Source organism: Pelodiscus sinensis, chromosome 3 (genome assembly GCF_049634645.1).
Source record: "Pelodiscus sinensis isolate JC-2024 chromosome 3, ASM4963464v1, whole genome shotgun sequence".
Classification (NCBI taxonomy): domain Eukaryota; kingdom Metazoa; phylum Chordata; order Testudines; family Trionychidae; genus Pelodiscus; species Pelodiscus sinensis.
Window position 1 is genome coordinate 53,260,935 of NC_134713.1, and position 20,363 is coordinate 53,281,297.

At 38.8% G+C, this 20,363-nt stretch overlaps 1 protein-coding gene across 49 annotated transcripts in view; it reads left to right on the forward strand.

The window, feature by feature from the left end:
• Positions 1-20,363, forward strand: part of RIMS1 (regulating synaptic membrane exocytosis 1) — a 465,499-nt gene that overhangs the window by 383,830 nt on the left and 61,306 nt on the right. For 45 of the 49 annotated variants that reach the window (XM_025186713.2, XM_075923727.1, XM_075923729.1 and 42 more), the window contains one exon: positions 18,241-18,476. The exons of the other annotated variants lie outside the window; for them this stretch is intronic. In XM_025186713.2, the coding sequence (XP_025042498.2) occupies positions 18,241-18,476 (236 nt within the window). The remainder of the gene's footprint in view (positions 1-18,240; positions 18,477-20,363) is intronic. 49 annotated transcript variants of the gene reach the window in all.

Genomic DNA, 20,363 nt, shown 5'->3' on the forward strand with positions numbered 1-20,363 from the left:
GTAATACTTTCTGGAGAGATGGTTCTTATCATCCTGAGTTGGATAAGAAAATTGCTTAAACACTTCCAATAATTAATTAATTCTCAATTAATATAAATATTTTATACTTAAATGATTTCCTACATGTGGTAATCAGCTGTGCAATGTCATTAGATTTCAGCTTGGTACATAAAGCAATTTACTATTGCATTGCAATTATATTAGGAAATCACATTTGGTACTTGCATTTAGTTAGAATATTTACTAATATGCCCTTCAAAATAGTTTGCGATTTCAAACTCTAAGAAATAAAAAAAAAATCCACAAAATATTTCTGAAATACATATTCTTCTCTAAAGTTTTAAGGACACAAGCAGAGGCTTTTCTTGTATAATGGGGTAAGGAGACTGATAGAAGTCCACTTTTAACTTAGAGTTATTGTTCTGATAACCCCTACATTCCTCTTTGAAGGAGCTTGTATAAAGAACATCCTCGCATTATTTTATAGAACCAGGTCTTTCCCAAAACATTTTTATTTACAAAAGTTTTTTTGTGATATAAACATTATATCTGTTACCAACTGGTATCTTATGTAAGAGGGAAGAGTCATGGGTCAAGAAAAAACACTAATTCCCTTTTTTTGAACCAGGCTCCTTAGAGTTACAATCTCTGTGTTATAGCAACTGAACATTTATTAAATATTTTGTACAAAGCACAAATTTTAGTGACTAATACATATTTTAAACATAGCACAAAATAAAATAGTGTAAAAGATAAAGCAAACCTAAGTCAGGAAAGCTACCTTTTAAAGTAAGCATAAATACTCTTGGGGATCAGAAATAGGTTTATGACCAGGGAGGTGTTATCTTACTTAGCATTTAGCTTCTGGATGACAGAAAGGAAATGCCTCCTGTAATTTCTTGGATTAGCGTCAACATTTCATAACACAACCAAATAAATTATAGACAGGTATCGTTAAATTTTAAGTATCCTGTCTATAACATACTTTTAGCTATATTTTAATATTCAGTAAATGAATATCATGTTCCTGTCACACCAGTGATAAGAATAGAATAGAACTTGCATGCATGTCATTTCACATTCCCATGTATATACTCTAAATTTGAGCACGGGACATTGGCCTTTTGATAGATCTGTCTCTAAAAGGTATTACATGTTTATTACACACAAGGGATCAAAATATTTGCTGTAAATTGGCATGTTGCCAATGACTTCTATGGAGCACTTACATGTACACCAGCTAAAGATTTGTCCCTTCATCCATATTCATTTCATCGTGTTGTTAATTTTTATGATTGAATGAACCTGTACATAGCAGCATAAGTAGAACTACATTTCCGAATTATCAGGCAGACAGGCACAACAAATCGGAGAATATATGTGGAGCAATAAAAAACATTATAAATACTGGAGTGTGAATATTAATATCTGTATCAGGTGCAATTTCATCTTGGATATGTTTAAATCATTTCTTTATATCAGATTGTTGTAATTCAGGTTCTGGGCTATGTTCCCATTAGCCGTTTTTCTTCTTATTCTTACTGTCTTTTTATGAACTTCTGTAGGTTTGTGCTATGTATGATATAGCATTTATAATTTACTTAATTGCTATGACTATAGACAATCAGCTAAATATTGCATCTTAAGGTAATTAATGTTATTTTACTATTTTAGCATCTACAACTGCCCTTAGTGAAATCATACTCACTTATTCTCAGAAAGCAAGTCGGCATGATTTGAGAATGTTATAGTCAGGGCACACTTTTCAGTTTTGGAGAATCTTTTCTTTCTGTATGACTATTTATATCCAAGATGTACAAATTCTCTACTTGTATTTCTAAGGTTGTCTTCTCCAAATTTGATATGATTGAAGCCATGAATATTTCTTCTTCATACCCTATGCCAATTAACAGGTCTTGCAATTTTCTCTTACCTGGTATTTTATAAATTACCTTACTGTCTCACTCAATTCTGAGTCTTCCACCTAGTTTGTTTTCTTCTCTTTACCAATCTGCTATACCACCACCTTTTGAGTTTACTGTGTGTTTTTTAACTTGTTTGCTTCTCACCATATGATTTTTTGACAGCAAGACAATACAGGAGGTTATTTCCTATATTACTGCTCAATCTAATTTTATTTCTTCAGGTAAGAGACAACTATTACTTAGTTATCATCCTTGTTTCCCATGTATATACAGGAGTGAATACTGTGTTCCACTGTTGTATTAGAAATGATGGGTCAGAATGAGGAGTGTGACCTTGAATTGTATAAGAGTGTGTTATTCTAACTCCTCTGAAATTTATCTTTTATTATTTACAGTAATTTATTCATTGCAATAAAAATTATCACAAATTGGCATGCCCAAGGAAGTTTCCCCAGAGGAGAGAAAGTTGTCAAATGGAATTCACTTCAAGATAACTAGTTGAAGGGCAGTTCTTCTATATAGTCCAGTAATCTGTCCAAGTTACCATAAGATTCGCTAATCAGAACCTAAAAGCTAAATAAATTATGTCCTAGCAATAGAAAGTTGCATTGTTAATTACACCAAATGGTGAAGCTGAAACAATGTTAATTATCCTTAGCAGCAAGCTCCTGTATATTTTTGTACATTAGACAGCAAAAGCAGTAATAGGCACAATCTGACTGGTGTTAAAAGAATCAGTTCTCCCTGTGGTATTATTTAGTGAGAAATCCTTGGAGTAGACAAGTTTGGAGCTAACTACCTTACAGGCAGAAGATATATATGAGGACTATAATCTAATAGACACAGGCATAAGAGTCCATAGAGTCCTGCAAATCCACTTTATATCCTCAGGTATCCACATCCGCTAGTATGGATGCGGATATTCACAGCTCCCATTTGTTGATACGGATGTGGATAAGGATACAAATTTTGTATCTAGAACCCTGCAAATTTGTGGATATCTGTGGGCAGTCACATCTGCATCTGCGTATGTGGATGCAAATATCCATGGCTCCTTTTTGCTGATGCAGGTGTGGATGCAGATACAAAATTTTGTATTCACACCGGGCTCTAAAGATCCAACTGCTAGAAACTGAAATCAGGGAATAAGATGCAGTTTTTTAACAATAAGTATAATTAACCACTTGAACAGATTACCAAGGAATGTAACTTGGTGATAACTAGTTATTTATACTTTTTGGTCCCACCTTGAAATGGTAGCAGTTGAAATCTCACAGTATTTTGAAAGGAGGTGCTGGAAAGCTTCCTCTAAGGGTGTGTCTAGACTACAGGGTTTTTTAGAAAAAGTAGCTTTTTTGAAAAAAACTTCACCTACATCTAGACTGCAGCCGTGTTCTTTCGAAAATAAATTGAAAGAACATGGCAGTTTTTTCAATTGTGGTAAACTTCATTTTATGAGGAATAAGGCCTTTTTTTGAAAGTACTCTTTCAAAAAAAGGCGCTATTGGATGCAAACTGTGCTTTCACAAAAGAGAGCGTCTAGACTCTCTTTTGAAAAAGCGGCTCACTTTTTCGAAAAATCTGCTTGTAGTCTATATGCTGTCTTTCGAAAGAGGCTTGTAGTCTAGACGTACCCTAATTGCTCTGGTCTCCTTCCCCTGGCTGAAAATAACTTTGACATAGCTCGTATGCTAGGTTTTGGGTTACTATTGGAACATAGGGTTACCCTTTAGAGATAATTAGGACAAGGCTAATAAGTATTTCAGTTGATTCTTTCAGTCTTTAATGCTAAACTGAAGCTTTAGTCTGGTATCAAAGATTCTGTAAATACCAGCAAAAAAGACTACAGGATTTATGACATGGAATATATCACAGACAGTTTGTCTCAAAGGCAGTTAATATTTAGCTGGTTCCTTGTAGCCCAGGGTTTTTTTGTTTTGTTTTGTTTACATGTAATAGCATTTAGGTTCATCTAGTGTGAGGTTTGCTGTTGATTTAAGGTAATAATACTTGTTATACTGGCAGTTCAGTTGTTTATAGCTCCTCATTGCCATAATGTGATAGATTAGCTACAAAGCTACTGTGTCTACAGTGTGCACAACTGCAGCCATACTGCAGACTTTCCATGGCTCTTGTTATCATTAAAAATAAAATAATAGAAATCCTCATTGGAATCCTAGGCCTGTGCCTTTGCCCTGACTTCGTAAGATTTCCTTTCCAGTTTGGAATTTTCCACTACATTATTACTTTTGTAAAAATAGTATAAAGTTAACTTTTTACTGTGTGCCTTTGTTCATTTGTTTTATACATAAGAACTGTTAGTGTTAATTGATAAAGAGAATTGCATCTGGAGTAGCACTGAGTCCACATTTATATAAAAACATTATATTCCTTGACACAATTTTCAGATCTTATCTCACATTTTTAAATGCATAATACTATAAGAGGAAGTTAAATATTATAGAAATGTTTTAGATTCAAACAAGAGCTAATACAGCATCACCATAAATTTATGTATTATGCATTTATTTGTTTTGACATGGGTTTTCAAAACCGAGTCATCCTCATTTGCCCTGTATCTGATATTCAAATGCATTTGGCATATGTAAACGAGCATATACAAGGAAACATTGTAATTCATTATTTGTGTGTTATGAACACAAAAGATGTACATAACAAAATGTTGTCGTCTTGTCAAAAAAAAAGCATCTTGAATATTTTACCCCAGTGATAAGAATTGAACATAAAAGCTAAAGAACTTCACATATTAGTTTAAAGTGTAGTTTTGCCCTTCCCATTCTACTGTGGAATATTATTAGCTAACAAAAAAATTCAAGATACACAAGGTTACATAGCATTCTAAACTTTTTAGAACTCACTTGTACTAAAGATAATCTGTTTTTGTTAAGTACAGTTTTAGAAAAATTATTCAATTAGTTACAGTTAGTTATTAGTTATTAGTTCCCTACAATTATTTAGAATTAATCTCTAGAAAAAATTAGGACAGGATTTTATTCTTTCAGCTCATGTTGCAACTTTGCACAATTTCAGCTATTTTGGCTGAAAATGTTAACTATTTAAAATGAGTTTTGGCTCTAAAGATAAAGGAAAGTACATCTGGAGTCAAAGAATAAAACAAAATAGGTCTCACTTCACATTTTCTTTAAAAACTGCAGGTATAGCACTTTTGTCTGTTATTGACAAACTGGTTGTTGTTTTTTGTTTCTTTGTTTGTTTGTTGTTGTTTTGCATTTTTATCCAGCTTCTGTCACACAGGAAAGAAGTTAATTTACAAACATTTTCCAACTATAAAGATTTTTTAAAAGCAGTTTACATATTTTCCTGCTTTTAAATTTAGCAAGCAAAAGTTCAAACTGATAGAAAAGTTAATCAGTTTTGACTATAATACAGCTGAATTCATATCCAGTAGTGGTGCTCATTCATACTGTCTTGCAGTGATTTAAAACAGAGAAATAAAAATAAAAGAAACTATAGACTGAGCAGTGTTTAGCTGAAAGCCAAGCTACCAAGATGAGAGTTGGGTATATTTTAATATAGCCGTGCTTTGCACTGACAAGGTACAAAATGAAAAAAACATGCCCTACCTACAACTAAAGCACTTCAAATTAAATACAGGAATTGTTATTAGTCCATGACTAAGGAGCAGAAAAAAGAAATAAAAATGTCATATTTAAAAACTGATGCACAGAATTGTAAAATCAATATAAAATGCTACTGTAAATGTTGGGGGTTTACATGTGTCACAAGCTCGTCATGAGCATGGAATGTCTCAGATACTGGAGATAAATGACAGCCTGTGAATGAATTTTATTAAAGTCCCAGTAAAAGACGGATGCCTCAATTGAGCTTCAATCTAACTTGTAATCTAAATTGTCCAGTCCATATCAGACTGAAAAATAAAGAACACGATGTGTCCAAGTCTAAAATAATGGAAAATTTAATTCTGGCAAAGGAGGAATGTTAAAGGGTGAAACAGATGTTTTCTACATAAATCCAAATAGGATCAAATCCTATCCATTATGTAACTTTCTAACAAAAAATGAACTGCTTTGATAATAAACTTAAAAAACAACAAAAGATCTGGTAGCACTTTATAGACTAACAAAACATGTAGGTGGTATCATGAGCTTTCGTGGGCACAGCCCACTTCTTCAGCTGACCGGAGTTATGAGTTTAGGATGTGCAGACCCAAAATAAATAGGTGAGAGGGGAGAAGGAAAAAGAGAAGGGGGTGGGAAACGAGGAGGATTGATTCTAGGGCCGGTTTTGTTCAACATCTTTATAAATGACCTGTATGAGGGAATGGATTGTACTTCCAGCAAGTTCTCAGCTGACAATAAGCTAGGGGGAGAGGTAGACATGTTGAAGGGCAGAGATAGGGTCCAGAATGACTAGACTAATTAGAGGATTGGACCAAAAGAAATCTGATGAGCTTCAACAAGGACAAGTGCAGAGTCTTGCACTTGGGACGGAAGAATCCCAAGCATTGTTACAGGTTGGGGACTGACTGGCTAAGCAGCAATTCAGCAGAAATGAACCTTGGGATTACAGTGGATGAGAAGCTGGATATGAGTCAACAGTGTGCCCTTGTAGCCAAGAAGGTTAATGCCATATTAGGGTGCATTAGGAGGATCTTTGCCAGCAGATCTAGAGAAGTGATTATCCCCCTTTACTCAGCACTGGTGAAGCCACACTGATGGTTTCCTGGGAGCCAGTGTGGTATATATTGGGCAGAACTGAGGTATGACTGCTGTTGGCCCTGCCCTTCCACACTTGGCCCTTCCCCTTCCTAGAGCACAGAGTTGGGCCCCTCCCACCTTGCTCAGGGGCTCACAAAGGCTTTTGGCTCCCCTGGCAGAGGGTTTGCCAGGTGGCAGACACATAGATGGCTTGGTGCCTTCTACAGCAAAATCATAAGTGACTCTAGGAAACTTTACAGTGGAAATTTGAATGACCAGAAAGTTTAGTCACCTAGAGGGTTGTACATCACAGTTGTACCAAAAGTAGGATTTAGGCTTCTAATTTATTTTGAGTTGCTAGACCGCAATGTCTCTGCAGGCAGCATTCATGAGAGCTAGTCTCTACTCGGTAGGGGTTATTTTTTCTGAAACAAGAAATAGTATTTTAGTAGAAATTCCTATTTAAAAAAAATATATAGTCTTAAAGTTATGGTTTGGCCACCAGTCTCTTAAAAAGTTGACTTAGGATATGTCTGCAAGCAGTGATATTTCAGAATAACTGACATTATTATGTATCTACACTACAAGCCTTTATTTTGAAATAATGTCAAGCTGAAGGACTTCTTACTCCAACTCTTGTAACCCTCATTTCATAAGGAATAAGGGAAGTCAAAGGAGGAGCATTCTTCCTTCGACTTCTTGCTATGTAGACAGCGCCAAAAGCCGAATTAAGCTATTTTGACTTAAGCTATGCAATTGACACTGCTGAAGTTGAGTAACTTAATTTGACTTTAGCCCTGCTGTGTAGACGAACCCTTATGGATATATAGTTGGAACTGGAATTCATAACTGATGGGAAAAAGTAGAAAAGAAAAATTTATGCTGATCAGCAAAAGTTATTAAGAAGTGGAAAGTAATATGATACTCAAGGTAGGTGGCCTAGCAATGTAGTGTACTGACTGAGAGTGATAATGTCCAGGGATAGAGAAGAGAGGCATGCAAAAAGCTCTGAAAAGAAATCAAAATGAATTTAAATCACCAAGGATCCTCAGTCTCTAATAGTCCATATATAAAACTGAATAAGAATATCTAAATATCTCTTGTTGTGAAAATAATTATGTTTGTGAAATCTTCAGCTAGTGTAGTGATGAACACCATAGAAAAGATCATAAAGAAGTTGTTAATTCTGTCTTCAGTGTGGGTTTTATATAGTTTACAGTAAGTAAGGCCTTGAGCCACACCTTGAACAATGAAAGAAAAACAAATTATTGAGTAACTGCTCATTAAGGGTACACCTACACAGCAGCGCTATTTCAGGATAATGATAACATGCACATTTTAACAGCACACTAGTTATTTCAAAATATATTTGAAATAAAAGGCATCTTATTTTGGTTTTCTGTAAACCCCATTGCACAAGGAATAAGAAAAATGCCAGAACAGTGCTCTATTTCAAAATTTGCACCAAAGCACCAAATTTTGAAATAAGCTATCTTGAAATAAATGACACAATTTGCATAGCTTATTTCAAGCTACACGCAACTGTGTAAATATACCCTAAGTGAGTACTATCCATCTCGTGCTCTAGATGAGGCTGGAGTCCTGTGGCAAAATGAATATGTGACCATGTAATTAAAGACTTCATTAGAGTGCCTATGCACAGAGGTGGGAAGCATGAGTGAGTGAATTAAATTTATAAATACAGAATTAAGTTTCCCTCATTGGTGCCCAGTATCAGTTTCTGCCTCCCCAGTCCTAGTCTCCTTGCCCAACTGGTTCCAACCTCACTTCCCTCTCTATCCTGGCCCACCCATTCACTGGTTATATCTACACTAGGGCTGCATGATGTAATTCTTAGTGCAAGGAAACATGTGCTAGCTTTGATTGAGCTCATGCGCTAAATATATAGAGTGCAGCCATTGCAGTGCAAGGTGCTAACTGCCACAATTACATGCGTAGTGTCTTGGATGGGTACATTCATTAGGCAGCTAGCCCCTTCCCGCTTATGCTGCCTAGCTCAATCAGAGATAGCATCATTATATCTCCTTGAGCCGATAATTACACCTTATTTATACCTCCAGTCATACCCTCAGCCTCCTTGTCCAACCATACCAGTTTTTGTCTCTCCACCTATTCCCAGTCGGCCCCCAACTATTTGTCATAATTTCTCTCCCTCTCCCTGTCCCAGTCTCACCAGATTAAGCCTTGTCTTAATGTGATCCTTTCCTTTTCCTATCCCCCAGTCCAGCTCATACCTCCTGCATTTGAATCAGACAGTGCCCTCCTGCATTCTGCCTCGGCACCAATTGGAGAGTCACTGAGAGCACAGGAGTTACAGGCTCCCTGCTCTCAGTTCCAGGACCTGACACATTACCCTCTGTCTCTAGCCCAGAGTCGTTGGGATCAGCAACAACAGGGAAAGTCTGGTTTTGCCCTTGTAGCCCTGAGCTTGAGCATGCTTAGTTGCCTCTGTGTGGAGGGCACATGCCCAGCCTGGTGACCACTAACTGAGAGGCCATGGACTATGCTCTGTGAAGACAGAATCTTTGGAGATTTTTATGACTAAACTTCTCTGTGTCTACTGAGCATGTGCGAGCCTCAGGTTTTCAAAGATTTTTAACAGCAAATCTGGGCAGGTTTTCACGGGAACAGCATAACGCACATCCTCCAAAGTTAGGAGGCACAAGGTTGCCAGAATTTTTTGACAGTGAAATACAATGTATTTTCCCCCAATTTCCTTCTCGGGTATGGCTGAATAACTGTGGCTGAAACTTTATAAAAAAAATCAGTCTGAGGCAGATATGCAGCATGGAAAATTTCAACTGAAACAGTCAAAGTTTGGCAAAGTTATAAGCAACTGAAAACAGGATCGTTATACCAGGCAGCCTTGATAATAGCTGTAACTAACAGCCTCACTTGTAATAATACCTTTCATCTCTAACCCACCAGTTGGGATTTCCTGTAGGTCAGTAGTAACTAAAATTTTCTACCAGGTGAAGGCCAACTGGACTGTGCGAAATGAATTAGTGGTCTGAGGTTGGCTCCTGTTGTCCACAAGTCACTGTAGGTCAAAAATCAGTATCAGAGTTGTTTTCACTGCAACTGAATGCAGTGGGACTTTGCCTGGCTAGCCAAAAGAAAAAGGAATCCTTTCTTTTCTTAATTGGGTTGTGAGGCAGGGAAGAAAACATGTCCAAATGGAGCTAAGGGAGGAAAGGGAAGTGACTAGACAAGGCGGGGCCTGCGCCCTTCCAGGTGCCCAGGATGGCCTCCGTGGTAGTTGTAGCCCAGTCAGTTTCCCTTTCACAATCATGGACAAGCAACATCTACCTTCCCCATAGCACCAGAGTAGGACTGGGTTTTTATGGTCTACTGCGGGTATCATCTAGTCTCCTGGGCAGGAATTTTCCCTTGGTGCCTGATTGGCTGAGATGAATGGGTTTGTCTACATTCCCCATCTAAAGTCAGGAATTCAGTGAGTCAGGCAAGAAGCTTCAGGGGGTAGTTGGTAAAGAAAAAAACAACAAATGGTCTGATAGCACTTTGGTCAGATCAAGATGCTGCAACATATCAGACAACCAGTATGGTGGGTGTCCGGTGTAGGACCTTATTCCAGTGAAATATAGTTCCTTGATAAGAAGGACTTGATTGACTTCCCCATGGCTCCAACCCCAGGGTGAAAACGGCTAAGAATTAATACATGATTCTACATCCAGCAGAAAAGGCAAGATACTTACTAGCTAGTGCTAGTGAAGGCCAGTGGTTATAAAGATTCAGGTAATTACATCTATATAAATACAAGCCTTATTTTGATTTCATCCACACTGCAAGGAATAATAGAGATTATTTAGTTATTTATGACTCCTTGTATTAGAAATACAGATGAAGTCAAGATTGGTGATTATGGAACATTTACATCTAAAATATCTCTTTATGAACCCTCAAAATGCCTAAAAGGATGAAAGAACCATGATTTTATCTATGGTCAAGGCTAATGACTAATTTGAATTTTTAACATATTATATTTATATACATGATATTACTTAGGTGAGTTTATGGTGAAGCATATTCTAATTATCTATGCAATATTTTCTTTGTCATATAATATAAATGTATGTATGACTTGTAGATGACGCTCAGGCATCAGGGCTCTAGACACACAATAATATGGAACACTCCAGACGCTGCCTCTACAGCCCCACCTTTGCTCTGAGGCCCCACCCCAACATGAAATAGCAGTTGTAAAGTTTCTCCTTCCCAGAGAAGTAAGGCAAGGAATATGGGGCCACAGAATTGCCTGTAAGTGCAACTGGGGCCTCTGTGTGGGTAGGTAAATGGGTTAGGCCTGCTGCATTAACATAAACTGCTTTCTGCTAGGGTTTCTGCTACTTTCGGTTGGCAGGAGCCTGGCACAATGAACCATGGAGTTTACCCTATTTGAATGCGTAGGGCAGCTCACGCTACTCAAAATTATTGTATCAGGGTCAGGATGTCTGCAGACTCGGACGTATGTAGTTGCATTGGTTACACTGGGTTCACGTTCTCATTCTTTTCTTTTACAACTGTGAGGGTTAGAAATTAACTTTTTAAACACAAAATGGAAGAAAAGACCTGAGGTAATCACAGCAGCCAAGGAGCTGGGTCTCTGCCACAGGCCAGTAGTGCCTATTTCCTATCAAGCCTCTTCTGGCACATGGGAGCATTCTTAAAGCTCTTGGTGACTCTTGGTGATCTGTGTAAAATGAGTTGCTCAGTTCAGTTCCTAGCTGCACTAAAATGGCAGCTGATTGCAGTTTTAGTAGAGAAGCTACTGACTGATCTATCATAAGACTACACTAGCAATTGGTGTTGGAATGCTGGAGTTACCTTTGTGCCCCCTGGCTTGCAGTAGTTTCCATTATATGCAGGATTTACAGTTTGGTTCAATGGCTTTTATGCACCCCCATTATACACACCCCTGGAACTACTGTCAACAAAGAACTTTTCACTAGAGAAATTAATCATTCCCCTAGAACACGTGTACAACATTTAATGTGCACATATAAGAGTCCTTCAGCCAGCTGACAATATCCAAAAAAAAAAGTTGAAGTAGACTGGGCTTTAAAATATGTTTAAAATAGGTTTAAAATATATGGCTTACTCTGAACCGACACAGCCAGTGAGATATGGGCATGCTGAAATTACTCAACTAATCCTCTCACCATGTTCTCCCGTGCACCTTTCAAAATATCTTGCAGGCATTGGGCTAAGCTACCCAGAAAATATTGCAATGTAAATAATTTAAAAGAGAGCTAGAGTGTACAAAAAAGCAGACGGTTACAGTTTCTCCATCAACTCAGCAAGCATTGTGTGAAGGCAACGAACAGATTATTGACCTCAACCACTTCAGTTCCCTATTATAGATATAGCAATAGAGGCAGTCGTTTGCAAGCCAGAGTCAAGGTAAAGTTTTGCTAACAAAGTGTGGAGAAGTGTGCACTGCTGCTGCCTCAGAAGTACATGTTCTCAAAATAAATGGAAAGTTCAATGTGCAGTATTGACAGTCTGATATACTTCAAAATATAACCTTTAAAATGCTATATTTCTCTGAAATGTGCTAATTGTTTTATCAACATTCTGTTACAGAACTACAAAAAATATAAACTTGTCCCTTGATCTCTATCATGGAAGTCTCAGTGAAAAGCCTAATTAAGATTCCCTGTTCATGAAAAAAGTTTCTGAGTGGATTTTGTAACTTTCATTAAAGTGTTTCTAATTGGTTGATGCACATAGAGTAAATACAAATAATTTATTGACTGCTGTATTCCTTTGGGTTGCATAGTCCTGACTCACATTCATTTGGCACTGGGAAAGAAAAGAAGAACTGAATGTGTGTGTTGTATGAAATAACATATTACTGCAATTAGATATTTTGAAAGGTTGGATTTTACTTCAGTTAAATAGATCTCATGCCAAAGTTGTTGATCTAGCAATAAAAGGGTAATAGCAAATGAAGCAGAGTATGTAGTTTGTGAATCAACCAGCATACTTGTAAAACAGATTGCTCGGTGAATAAGAGAACAAGAGAGAGAGTTTATTCCCACCCCACCACCACATAAAAGGTAATATTTTGTTTATGTGCACCTACCATCATAACTGGTGTAAAAAGGAAAAGAATGAGGTTGTGTGCAAGTGTGATGGCCTTCCTCTGTGGCAGTACTAGGGTTTGAACTGAGGATATTTATGGTACTTCTACACTGCAGCTGGGAGCGTGCATCCAGTCTGAATAGACAGACTCACACTAATTCAAGCCAAATTATAGTGCTAAAAATCATTACAATAATAATTAGCAGTAGTCAGGCTCCCAAGCCCACCCGACTCCTTGGCTCTGACCGTGGGTGGCTAGCCTGAGTTTCTGCCAGTATTGTTAACATCTACTCTTTATTTTTAGAGGGGTAGCTTTGTTAGACTGTATCTGAAAAAATGAGGAGTACTGTGGCACCTTAAAAACTAATAGATTTATTTGAGCATAAGCTGTTGTGGGCAAAAATCCACTTTGTCAGATGCAAAATTTCCACTCCATGTATCTTACAAAGTGAGTTTTTGCCCATGAAAGCTTATGCCCAAATAAATCTGTTAGTCTGTAACGGTATGTCTTCACAGCAAAGTTATTTCGAAATAACAGTTGTTATTTTGAAATAACTTTACCAGCGTCTACACAGCCAAACCGCTATTTTAAAATTAAATTGAAATAGCGGAGGGCTTATTTTGACCTTGGTAAATCTCATTCCACGAGGAATAGCGCCAATTTCAAAATTGCTATTTCGAAATAAGCGCTGTGTAGATGCTTATTTTGAAATAGGGGGCCTCCAGCCCTTCCCAGGGTACCCTGGTGGCCACTCTGGGCACAACCAAGAAAACTCTTTCCCTCCTCCCCTCCCCGGAGCCCTTAAAGGGGTAGACTCTGGCTATAGTGCCTGTGCCAGCTCCAAGCCTGTCAGCCCAGAGCCAGGAGTTGCTGCACCTAACACAGTGGCCCCAGCGTGAGCCAGGCAGCCAGTGCCAGGCAGCCCTCCACCGCTCCCCAGGACCAGTCTACCAGCTCCCAGGAGCCTGCCAGGGGCTGAAAAAGGCAGGCGTCTGCCTGGTCTAGTGCAGAGATCAGGGACCTAATTCAGGTTTGGGTGGATGCCTCTAACGTCCATGATCTCTGCACTAAATGGAGGAATGCAACCGTCTACAGGTGGATGGCTTCCAGCCTGGCCACCAATGGCCACATGAGAACCCAGCAGCAGGTTCACATGAAAATCAAGGAGCTGCGGCAGGCGTATGCCAGGGCCACGGGGCAGCTGCCAACCAGGGGCAGACCCAGACCCCTGCCCCTATTTTGATGCCGTGGACTGCATCCTGGGGGGCACGACGGTCCGTGCCCCCCAGGTGGTCATCAACCTGGGGCAGAGCTTGCTGCTTCCTGCTGCTCCAGCCCCTGCTGCCTCCCCAGCTACCACTCCTCCTACCACTCCTTCTCCCCCTCCCGCTTCCTCCTCCCCACCCTCCCCAAGGACGCCGAGGCCCCCGCACCTGCAGTGCAGGGAGACAGTTGGGCCAGCAAGACCCCTGAGCTCCTCCTCCCTCTTCCTCCCCTTGCCTTCCCTTTCCAGCTCCCTCCTCCCAGGTTTCCCCTCCCCTTTCCCACCCTCTCTCCTCCCCTCTCCCACCTTCTTTCCCCAGTCTCACCTCAGTTTCATTCCCCCCCACTCCAGCTTTGTTCAATAAAGAGGCTTTGTTGTATTGAACACGTGTCTTTTATTGTACAGCAGGAAGAGAGATTAGGGAGGGGTAAGTGGAAGGACATGAGGGAGGAATGAGGCACAAGTCTCCAGTGGGGCACACCAGGGAGACAGTTACTGACTGCAGAACGTGCTGCCAGGCTCGAAGCAACACATCCAGGAGAAGCACCAGAGTGCCCAGGGGTGGCTTCAGCTCCATGATGCAGAGTGCTGTGGTATCCTGAGTGAGGGCAACCAGAGCACACAGAGAAAAAAATGCTTTGCTGTCCCTCAGCGAAGTAGGCAAGCAAGCAGGGAAATCTTACAACCGGCTGTCTGGAGGGTCCCTTTAAGCACAGGCCTCAGCCTCAGGCAGCAGCCACACACGGTAACTCCTGACCTGATGCCCTGCCAGAACTGGTTCCAGCCAGCTTTAAATGCGATTCAGCGTCCTATCAGTGTGGACACACTATTTTGAAATAGCAAAATGCTATTTTGAATGCATTTTGTGTCTAGACGCGTTATTTCGAAATAAGCTATTTCGAAATAATGCTGTAGTGTAGACATACCTTAAGGTGCCACAGGAGTCCTCATTGTTTCTGCAATTTTTATCTTGCTACCTTGAGCCGAGCATGTGCTAACTCACTCCCAACTGCAATGTAGACATAATCTCAGTACTGAATGCACGACTCTACATCTTTAGATAAAAAACCAGGCTCTGTAGGTTTGGAGCTGTAACAGATTTGCGGTCTATGTGAGTTAGGCATAGAAGAGGGCTCCTGATTATACATTAATTTAATGAATATTAGTTTGGCATACTGTGTGGATTTAATAAAGAGCACCCTCCCCATATAGCAGGAAATTTAATTATTTATAATGTCTGCTCCTGAGGTGAAAACAAAAACAATTTTATTTTTAAAAAATGCTGGTAAAACAAATTATTTGACAAAAGTAAATTACATTATTAGCAAATTAAACAAATGAGACTGATACAAGGAAACATTTTAAAAGAAAACATTTGTTTGTTCTCAGAGAAATATGTAGTCAGCCCAACAGCTTGCGAGTTGGGTTAAGAGTTGGATCAATTGTTGAAACATATCTGTATACCGACTTGGAATGGATAGAATGCAAAGAGATAATGTTTTAGGTGTTATTTGCTGATTATGAGACACAGTGCTCTTAAAATTCTCCTACCAGCTATTTCAGAAGTGCCATGATGGCAGCCCACTATGGGAGTGTTACATGCCCCATATTTACACCCAGTGTTAACACATCACATTGTAGATCTGACAGCAAACCCAAAGAGTATTTTTTTTTGGTTGTAAAAATTGTGCATACCTTGATGAGACTCACCTAATGAGGTTTTAGCTGTGAAGAAGACTACAGCATGGAGGTTCATGCGATAATATTTTTAATTTTTAAGACGCATACAATCCTCTGAAAAGCACCTATTCAGGAGTCCCGTGTCTTTCCTATTCAATATATGCAATTATTTAAAGACACAGAATCCAGAAATCTAATTACTTGATTTTTAATGGCAAATGTTATTTGTATTAAAAGATCAGGTAATGAATTATCTTAATTTTGCTGTTTTCTTAGAGTCAGATTTGTTAAAGATTGAGGTTTTTATATACAGCATGCTAAAAAATATATAACAGTGTTGTATTGGACATATCAGAAGATATGTGTCTTTCCCTTATAAAACAAAAATTATTTTCTATGTAGGGGGAAAAAGGAACCTATTTTAAGCTATTTGTGGCTCAGGTTATCCACTAAAAAGTCTCTGAGTACTGCATTGCAGCATAACACATTGTCTAAGAAAATAATATGGATCTTTTAGTTCCCACAGAAAGTTCTTTTGGAGCTTACAATAATAAGCTCCTGTGTAATGAAAGGTGTTCAAACAACTATTGGTGCAGAAGACAATCACTTTTTATACAAAATAATTTTCTTACAACTATTCTCAGGTGTTATTTTTACTGTTTCTTATATCTCACAATGGCAGAGGTTATTAGATGTACTATTTATATTGTGATGGAGTAACAAACCTGAATGAATGGCCGTAGAGCAGTATTTATTTTATACTTCTCTATGATAGCTCTTTGGACGAGAATGGATTAAGTCTTAATGGTGCCCCACATCTGTGGAAAAACCAATGCCTTCACAAAAATCAAAGTCCTCAACACCTACAAGGAAGACTCATCTTCCCACCCAAACCCTTTCACTCTGCTCCTGACAAACTTTCTTCTAGATTTTGTGCTTTTTACTACTTGTTATTCCTGCAGAGAAGCCCACTTCTCTATCCCAAGGAGTCTGTCCTACTCATCCCCTTTTTAGAGTGCTAATATGTCATCATGTCTATGTCTATTACATTCCAGTTCACACTGAATTCCACCTTCCATTTAGAAATGGAGGATTATAAAATACTCCATTAACTGTCCTTCAGACTTATACCACTCAAATTCAAGCAAGTATTTCCAGTTTTATGAAATGGAAATGAAACAAACAAAAATGCTACGAGATTTGCTTTTTGAATTACTTTTGTGAAAGACCCATTGGTTGTTGGCAAGCTGGGAAATAAAACTGGCTCATCCAGCATCAGCTATCCAGTCAATCGGTATGCTTTTGAATGATCTTTCCATATCTGACCTCAATACGCATTTTGAAAGGAACTCTGCACAACACTGTGAAAAGACAAACTTGGGAACTTAAATGCATAACTCCACTAGACATTAAAAACTGTGGATGAAACAGAGACCCTGGGTTTATGGATCATTACAACAGTTAAGATCCCACCACTACCTGATAACCCCTAATTGCCCACTTAATTTTAAGTGGTCTCCTTATGGTTAACGATATGTGCAACTTGTATTTAGTTCAGAGCCTCAGGTTTCCTTCCTCAAATATTAAGAAGAGCTCTGTGTAGCTTGAAAGCTTTTATGTTACACCAACAGAAGAGAGGACTAATCCTGCTTCTCTCACCATAGCAGCTTAGGGCCAGGTGAGAAGCACCTCACAATAGCCACTGCAGTTCCAGTGGGCACAGCCAGGAGAAGGGATGCATGTTCCCCAGCTGGCGCAGGTCCAGATTTATCTACACCCTGTGCTCCCCAGCCAGAGTGAGGAATGCAGAAAACTGTGCACTTTCCCCATGGTCCCTGACAAAGGGGGACACCAGCAATGTCACCAAACAAATCGGGGGATGGGAAGGAACAGTGCCTGGGAGATGGGAGGCTCAGGGTTGAGGCAGTTTTAGGCAGGGTGGTGCCCCCAGCCAGTCCCTTTTAACTGCCTGGTGACTCTGTCTCTTTTCTATATGAATTTATGAGAAGCAGTCCCATTCCAGGCACATCCCGTTTTCCTAGCACAACCAAATCCTTACCTTTTTTTAAGTTCTGATAAGAGGAAACTGCATACCAAATCAGATTGTCTTGGCTCTTACCATTTAGAAGTTCTTGAACAGACAGACAGACAGATGCACAAACTCTCTCAATTATATGGTGGATGTGTATTAACCTACCCGTGTTTTGTTTACCGTATGTATACGTATATGTTGGCAGTAAATATTACTGGAACATCACAGCATATAGTTAATGTCTATATAAATAAATACTCCATGTAGTTGATACATATCTGGGTTTGTGTATTTCTACCTCTTCAAAGAACCGTCATATTAATTTTTGGTAGCAGTGGTGAAGGATAGATTATAATCTACAGAGCATAGAGTTTAAAAGGAGAAAAATCAAGTATATAAATAAACAGTTATAACAAACTTTTAATTTAAAAGTATTCTTGAATTAATTTGCTAATATGATGTATTAGATTCTGGAGACACTTAATTTAAATATTTTTACTTTATAAATATAGTACGTTTACCCCTAAAATGCAAGGCAGACGGATGGGGACTTCAGGGAGAATCATCACAAAGAGCACAAGTGTGAGTGGAGAGATGTACCAACTGGAACATAATGATGGGAGTCAATCAGATACTGCTGTCGGGACAGTTGGAACAGGTGGGAAGAAAAGACGATCCAGCCTCAGTGCCAAAGTGGTTGCCATAGTTTCTCGAAGAAGCAGAAGCACATCCCAACTTAGCCAAACAGGTGAGTGAAAAACACTCAGTGTGAAAATGGGTCTCCTTAAATATGGTATCTTACACTTTACAGTTGGGATATGGTCTAATCAGATGTGTCTGTCAGAATGTATCCAGTGAGAAAAAGTTCCTTCCATCTCAGAAGTTTTGAGTCATTTAATTTTGTCTGATTTCTAAACTTGGCAAAAAAAACCAGACAGTAATATTTTAACATATGTATTATAAATCTTCCCTATCTTTCAGAAGCCTTGTTTATATGTAGGCAAGGAAATGCAAAGAGACATGAGTATCAAGAGTTTATGGGCTAGACCTGATTGATATACTTTATGTACAAAATCTTTTTGACAGCACAATTCAGTACATTGTAGCACTGGTAACCAGCAGCATATGAATGAAGGTCACATATATAAGACACATAATTTTAAGGTGTAGTTGCTGCACCAATGTGTTTTAATATTATTTTAAGAGATTACGTCTTACCTCGATTAAGAGAAAACCTAGTGTTTCCTATTTAAAAACAACAATGGCAAAATGGGGTCAGTGAATTCAGCATGGTGCTTCATTATGAGCTTTAAGGGTTTCAATTCTTTATTGCTACTTCAGAAACCTTAAAAGCCTCTGTGGCCTGAAGGGGAAATAGCTCCCAGAGAAAGGAGCAAAAAGAAGCGATGTTTTAAGGTCCCCCATCCTGTTCCTACTGAACGCACTGAGTTTTGCTATTGACATCAGTAGGAACAGGCTCAAGTCATTAATGTTCTTTGTCGCTAAAAGAAAAGAAAGCTTCAGACGAGCTCTGTACTCAGACATACTGCAATGTTTCTATCACAAAGTTAGGATGATCCTAACGTGAAGGTAAGTATCAATATTGCATATGTGTCTTATCAAGTCTCTTCATTCTCTTTCATTTTTCTTTTGTGAGCAGGAGAAGCAAGTTTGTTTTTATTGCAATTTCAAGCAATTAAAAAATTAAATATTAATCTACTTCTAGTCTTATGTTTTTAAAGTGAACATGCATGCTAAATTATGCATTTGAGTCAAATGATTCTGGATCATTTGATGTCCAAAATTAGAAGATTATGTTATTACTGTGTTGTGCTGCTCGGAAATGCAGTAGGATCAGTGTCATTAATCTAAGTAGCAGATTGTTACTTAAAAATAAACCTTATTATTTCTGATCAATCCAAATCAGCTACTGTGTTCAAAGTGTCTGTATTGATATATTCCCAATTAATTAAGAGCTATATATTTTTAATTTTATTTATAATTATTTAAAGTTTATATAATTTGGTATGAAACTGTATTCTTTATGATCTTCAACCCTCACTGAAACAAGAACCAAGGAATTGACATACTGGATTAGATCTGTGATCCACCTGCTACTCTGGCACTCTTTCTTGGAGAGTGGCCAGCACAAACCACTATCCAGGACAGTGAACGGTGCAGGAAACTCACCAGCAGGCAGAGGTAGAGTAATTGACTGGTTTTACCAAAACCACAAGAGATAGTTGATATGGATTTAATCAGGCCACAACTTTATTATGAGAGATGTCTGGGACTAGCCAGCAGATAAAAGTGTATGGTGCAGGTAACCCCCTGTTTATTCAGTAACTACTGAGGGGGATTCCACCAGCTCCCCCTCATTTTCGCAACCTTACCATCCACTCCCCCTCACCTTGCAGGAGGGTTACGGTGAGCTATAATAAAGGTGGGTTGACTCCCTGCCATTCCAGCCAGAGGAGCCCCCGACCCTCCACAATTCCATTCCTTTAACCAGCATTTCCTCTTTAAGTTTTTTACCAGGCCATTTATCTGGTAACTGGATGCCTTCCTTCTGGAGTACCTGCAGTGGACATCTGCCACAAGGAGACACCAGCAGTTAGCTTGGCTGCCTCCCTCT